Genomic DNA, 6645 nt, shown 5'->3' on the forward strand with positions numbered 1-6645 from the left:
ACTGAGAATCTAGCGTTTCCATTGTAGAAGGGTAATTCATCGTCAGCCTCTTACACCACGTCTCTTGGATACCTTAGACACAGTTTCACTACTGCCAACCACTACCTCGGGACCACCTTTTACCCACTACTGCAAAAGCAAAGTCACGATCAGTTGGCAGCAGTAGCATCAGGATCACGCTCCCAGATCGTCACTTGACTTCAACTTGCACATCTCTGTCACAATGGCCGAGTCGACATCGGGCCCCAAGCTCAACATCGACGTCGAATTCTCGTAAGTCGTTTCTCCAAGATTTTCATCTTGCGTGTATTATATGATCTATCAGCTCCCGCTTGCACGGTCTTGACTCAGAATCAGACTCAGACTCGAGCCCACCCCCTTCTGCGCCATCAAATTTTCTCCTGGCGGGAGTGTCCACATGAACCACGCTTGTGCCTGGATCCTCGCTTCCAGCGAGTCTCTTCTCTGCACTTTCTTCGATCCCTTTGCTTTTTCCTGGCCATTCTGTTCACTGGGCTAACATTGTGGCACTGCAGTGGCGGCCTGGAGATGCTCTTCTCCAACAAGAGGCAGCATGCTCTGGCCATTCCCGCGGCAGACCCGGACGGGAAACCCGTTGATATTGCGTATCTGATCGGCCATCTATGTCAGAACGTCATGGATGATTCTCGCAAAGATCTTTTTGTTCTAGACAACCACCTGTACGTCTTGGCTACATTGCTCTCTATCTCCGTTCATGTCTTCGTATCACTATACACACTCCCCTTGACCATGGCCACGGCCGTATTGGTTTGAACAACACTTCAATTCATCTCCTACCTCATTTGCGTGTCTTTGTCGCTAATAGGGGTGGCAATCAGTCGACCAGGCATCCTGGTTCTGATCAATGATGCAGACTGGGAGCTCGAAGGTGAGGAGGCCTATGAGATCCAGAGCGGTGACAACATCTTGTTTGTCTCAACGCTACATGGAGGTTAGATTGCTGCACTCTTCGTCCGCTTTAGGCCTCAAAATATCACCGCAAGTCGGTCAGTGCAGTACCGGTACGGCTTTTATTGAAGAATTTCTACATGCATGCATATGTAAAGATACAAATCCACGCATTCCTACGTATGCGTACAGAAAACACAACTCCCTTGCATATCGAATTGTTGAGAAACAGGCAAGGGCATGGACATGGTATGCATTGAGCGCATGCACAGCCAAGTCCACAAGAGGCCAGTCTCGGGCTGACTTCACGTTTCGACATGGCGGGACTGATACGCGAATGTTGGGTACTTGCTCCTTTGGGTCTCACTGTCTTGCCTTTGTTGTCTCCCGCCTCGTCTTACCTGTGTATCTTGCCACTCCGATGAAACGACCATCTTATGTGGACAATGAATGGATCACACTCGTCGCTTGCGCGTGTATCTGCGCCTGCACTCTGCAACGGCCTTTAGAACTAACGACTCCAGTCTCTGGTCTAGGCGCATCGATCTTAGTCCCAGCAGAAACCCATCTTGCATCTTAAACCACATACACCTTACAAGGAATGTGCATTGTGTGCACAAGCAGCATCAACGGCTTTGTGGAGGCGAAAAAGGAAAACCCACTTTGGCTTGCATGCCTTGCATCTACAGCCCTTGAGAGTTGAGACCAGCAAAAGCCTCATTTCTTTAAAACTGGGAGGGAAAATGGAATGGCGGACAGTGACACGACGGGCCGTGCCATTGCAACGTTATCTACGGCGGTGAAGGGAATATCCCACCCAAAGTGCTCTGCCACATGGTTGAGATGCAGAGGTACGAAATGAGGCTTCATGTGCGTATGCACGAGAGTTGATCCATTTTCATGTGCGTTTGCTAGGCTCTTTGGAAGAAGCTGGCCATCCAGGGGAGACGGAGAGAAGAGAGTAGAGGCGGGGCGGTGAATTTTAGGGGAGGGGCCCTTGTCGATCAAAGCCAGAAAGAGAGGTATGCAGCCCTAATCTACATCAGTCTGCATTTTGTACGCATGCTATGTAGAGCGAGCGTTACTGTAATTGTGAGCTGTGGATAAACCATCTATTGTTCTCTGCAGGAGTTCGAAGTCTTTTGGACGTAGGCAGTAGTCTGAAGAAACCGAGAAACTTCAGGTATAACTTGCAACTCGTTTTAATAGCAAACGGCATATACATCACCGTCACATGAATTCACATGGCATCTTCACCTTTCATATCAACTCCTACAATATCTCTTGCATGCTGCCAATATGCGTAGTCATACGTCGCCTCACTTAGGTACGGATGTTCTGTTCCTGATGGACATCTTCCCCCCCCCCCCCCCCCCCCCCACAGTGAGCATTGCCTCTTCTCATATGGACAACCCTCAACTGTAAGCGAGCATCATTATCCATACTGTACCTGGGCTCTCATCACTCATCTCCATCTGAGCCCCTGACAACTCGATCTCGGCACCAGGATCATCATCCTCCATCGAGGCCTTACAGCTCGGCTCAGCTTTGTCAATTTCTCTCTGATGACTTGGGCAGCATTACAGCCCCCAAGGTTCCTAATCTGGGTCATCCATGTCTTGGCTTTACTTGTAATCCCCCGCCTTCTTGATCAGTAGCCAGTGACTTGGACTAGTGAGTCCTTTTGGAGAATTATGCTATCATGTGTCCCTACAATGCTTGGGTGGCAGATTTCCAAAGCAATCGTCTTTGCCATGCACTGTTTTCCTTGCTCATTTCATAGCTTACATTAAGATAGTTATGGTTAGGAGGTTATTTTATTTCGGGCTGGAAAGGTCCAGAATGACGCGGTAATCATTTGAGCCTACGATGCTAGGTGCCAGCAGGCATCTCTATCTCAGCAGTGATGTCCTGCACTGGTTTGTTTGTTTGTTTTCCCTATCAATAGTTGTGTCTTTGATCATAGTGAAAGGCTCCCGAAAGTTCTTCTAAGAATATGTTTGTCAAATTCAAATTATCTACTATCTTGACGCCAATGTCTCGATTTCGCCCCCCTGTGGCTACTTTCGACCTTTTTTTACTCCCATTTCATTATTTCAGATGCTGCCATCTAATTTTGAGTCTAAAAACTCGAAATTCAGTTTACCAACCCTCGTAAGATGGTCTAATAACCCAGGGTATATCCTTTCATACAACTCCAAAAAGCAATTGAAGCCAGTGCGTACACTCGCGTATCGACAACCATAAAGCAAAAACGAAGAACTAATGAGGCGAAAGAAACAAAAAAGACAAGACCTCTCTGGCAGATGAAACCGCCTTTTCCTAGACCGCCGTAAATCATGAACCAAGCCACCCGCTCCCTTACATCCTCTTACAAAGACCGCCAATTAATAGAATGATGAGCCAAGCTTTCCTTAAATGAAGGAAACCGGAGAGGCTTGTGCAGGGCTTGACGCAATTGGTATCAAAAGAGCAAAAGGAGAAAGGTAAGGGTGAATCCCCTGCATCATTGTGTTGAGACAACCACCCAAAGAAAATCAACCGCTTCGTTATGGCCTCCAGAAGGGTCCATTTTTTCAACTCCTTTTATAACACCCGCTTCTGTAAATTCTGCTTTTTTTTAATCGAAAATTCAACCGCTGGTATGCCTCCCGTATGGTAGTACTGTTGTAAATTTGGTGAAATGAAATGCGTGACGCTCCCGAGTCATATCCAAGTTGTGCGGTATCTCTGTCTCATGATACCAACCATGAGCTCTCAGTACATGCGTCCGTGGTAGCCCATTTCGCGCGTGCTACCGGTCTCATAAAGCATGCCGTTGTTGTTCGGTGGCTGGATGTGGTGATGACCGTGCATGTCATAAACCTCATAGCCACCATTGTGAGTCTGGCGAGACATGTGGTTGATAGGAGCGGGGTGGCCTCGAGTCACACTGTAGGAAGCCAGGCTGCCCGATACAGGGAGTCCGTGAGGAGTCACTGGTGTTGAGGCAATTTGAGGAAGGGGATATTGGGGCACAGCTGTCATGGTGTTGGCAGGAGGGGACTGGGACGCCTTGGTCTTACGGTCAGCAACCGTGCGGGCTTTTCCTCTACCCTTGATCCCTTTGTTGCTGTTCTTGTAGTGCGTGGCGAAGTACTCAAAGAGCTCGCGATCGGCTTCGGTGACTTCCTCACCCGAGGCGATGATTTTGGCGAACTTCATTGTAAGCTTCTTGAGTGTCTTCTTGTGGAAGTTGTTTTGGTGCGTCTGGCAACTGATTAGAACATCATCTATTTCTGGGCCCTCTACACATACCTTCATGTTTCCAAGTTGTGAGAATGTCTTGTTACAATCGTCGAGAATGCAAACAAAGGGCTTGAGGCCTTGGTGAGTCTGTAGGTGGGCGCGAAGGTTGCCGCGTTGAGCAAAGTGGCGATCACACTTGTCGCAAGCAAAGGGGCGTTCGCCAGTGTGACGACGTCTGTGAGTCTTGAGGTTGCCAAGTTGAGAGAAGGTCAGGTCGCAGCCAGGAAAGTCACAGTTCTAAAGGTGTTAGTTGAAAGCGATCAGCCGTGGATGTTTTCACTCACGTATGGCTTGATGCCAGTGTGTGTCCTGCGATGAATGTCGAGATGGGTCTTTTGGGTGAAACTCTTCTGGCAATTGGGGCCATCACAGCGATATCTCTTTCGAGATGTCTTGCTGTCCATAGGACCTGGTGTTCCTTGACTTTCAAAGCTTGCCTCGGAGACAGGAGACATTCCAGGAGTGAGTGGTTGCTGCACTGTATCGGCTTGTAGGTCTGCCTTGCGTTGGATGGCTTTCATCAGCTCATCCACTTCTGTTTCGAAGTTGATCTGATCACCAGGGTTGAGAGTTTCGTTGGAGGTGATAGTCTTTGAGCCCATAGATGGGTTGGTGCCCGAGGATCTGACAGTCGAGGCTTGCGAGTCGCTCCGTGCCGGGGAAGGTGCTTGTTCGGCATATGTGTACTTCATCTCCCGAGAATAAGAGGGAATTCGACCGTGGTCGTTATCATGTCCCATAGGTCGGCGATCATTGTATTCTATTTTGAAAGGCGTTGAGTGGTGGGGAGGCGTAGGCGGGCCTTGGTATCCTCCAAATTGGTACGGATTGGGAACCTGGTAGTGAGGTGCCGTGAGACTGTTCGCCGGACCTGAACTGTAAGGTGGCTGAACCATGTAAGGTGTCATGACAGGTCGTTGGAGAGGACCAGTAGTGGTGGCTCGAGAGTCAAAAGGAATCATGTGTGGAGATTCCATCATGGTATAGTCGCCAGGAAGTTGTTGCGACCAGCGCCCCCAGTTGGGAGCGTCTGAGGATTGAGCTGTAAGGGCCATTTGCCAGTTCAGATCAGCCGTGCTCTCAAAGCAAGACTGATGGTTTCTGTTGCTTGGACTGATTCAAACGAAGCAAGTCAAGAAAGACTTGGTGTTGGTTGAGATGATCAAGGAGGGCCGGAGCAGAGTGTATGAAGGCAACAAGAGGGACCTCAACTATAATAGAAGGATGAATATGATGTAGAAAGAAGCGATTGTATAAGAATGTCAGGTCCTGGGTATGGTTCTTTGTGAGGCAGACTTGACTGGATGGTAGAGAAATTCAGAGGAAAGGCCCAAGTATATATCCTCTGGCTTCAGAAGATAAGTTGATGTGCGACAAGGGTCAAAATATCTTGAGCCAATAGAACGGTAAAGGTCGGAGATCCTCTCTAAGGCGGGTCTACCAAGTCTAGCACTCTATGGCCAGGCCCTGGGATTGTAACAGAAGGTAGCCCGGGTCTCGTCATAAGCTGGCCTGCGTCGTAGAGTGAGAACTTCAAACCCCTCCCCACGCGCGGGTACCAGGCATGGGCAAGGGCTGGGGGTGGGTGGTCGATCTAGTCAGGGCGCCGCAAAACCAGAGAGAGGATGGGGTTTCTGGGTCAAAAAGATGATCAAACGGAGGGGTGAGGGACAAGAGCTTGCTTTTGGGAGATGGACAAAACTAATCCATGTCTAGCTCCTCTATCTAGACTGGACCCCAAGCAGTTGTCTCTATCACTTTGATATCTGAACCAGCCAGGTTTAAAGCCACAGTTGAGACATTAGTGTGAGCAACAGCAAGGGGAGACAGACCCCCGGGAATTTCTATTTGAGAGCTGAGTTGACCTCTCTCTTTTCTCAATGCTAAATCGATCTCACTTGGCTCCATCGATTTGGGCGGCCGCCAGTTTGATGGAAGTAAAATAGGGATTGGTCCTCAGTGTTTTATGTTCTCCCATCAGAGTCTTTACTGGAGAACGACCTCAAGTCATGCTCCAAGTCAGATGCCGCAATTGATGTTCAACTCTTCTAGCTCCAAAGTCTGTATAACAAAGTCATCTTCTTCATCTTCAAGACTTGAGGTCAAGTTTAAAGACGTGGGTGTGGCATTGGGATGCGGGATCTTGACAAGGGTCTTTTTGCGCTAAAAAGGACGCCGCTCCTGGGGGAGGGCTTGAAGTTGGGATAAGGGGTGGAGGGGTGTACACGGGCGTGTGTTGAGGAACAACCATGACTGAATTACTACAAGGGATATCCCTGAGCCCCGGGACATAATCTCGAATTTTTCATCCTCTCCATCAAGGCCTCGCCCAGCCGGACGCCGCCGGTGTAGTGTTTGAGCTTCAGCGCGATACCCGGCTGCTGGAGCCGGTTGCTGGCATCGGCAGACATCAGTCACTTTTGCTGA

At 49.1% G+C, this 6645-nt stretch overlaps 2 protein-coding genes across 2 annotated transcripts; one reads left to right on the forward strand and one right to left on the reverse strand.

The window, feature by feature from the left end:
- Positions 1-223: 223 nt before the first annotated feature.
- FMAN_04162 (uncharacterized protein) lies at positions 224-978 on the forward strand (the record flags this gene model as incomplete). Its single annotated transcript, XM_041829159.1, has 3 exons — positions 224-273; positions 537-701; positions 861-978. 3 exons carry the CDS (start codon positions 224-226, stop codon positions 976-978), a joined length of 333 nt encoding a protein of 110 aa, XP_041679950.1.
- Positions 979-3687: 2709 nt separating this feature from the next.
- On the reverse strand, positions 3688-5273 carry FMAN_04161 (uncharacterized protein; the record flags this gene model as incomplete). The annotated part of the gene is made up of 3 exons (XM_041829160.1): positions 3688-4179; positions 4228-4455; positions 4503-5273. The coding sequence occupies 3 exons, from the start codon at positions 5271-5273 to the stop codon at positions 3688-3690; spliced, it is 1491 nt and encodes a 496-aa protein (XP_041679951.1).
- Between the last annotated feature and the right edge of the window lie 1372 nt (positions 5274-6645).

The sequence above is a fragment of the Fusarium mangiferae genome (assembly GCF_900044065.1).
Source record: "Fusarium mangiferae strain MRC7560 genome assembly, contig: FMAN_scaffold003, whole genome shotgun sequence".
Taxonomy (NCBI): Eukaryota; Fungi; Ascomycota; class Sordariomycetes; order Hypocreales; family Nectriaceae; genus Fusarium; species Fusarium mangiferae.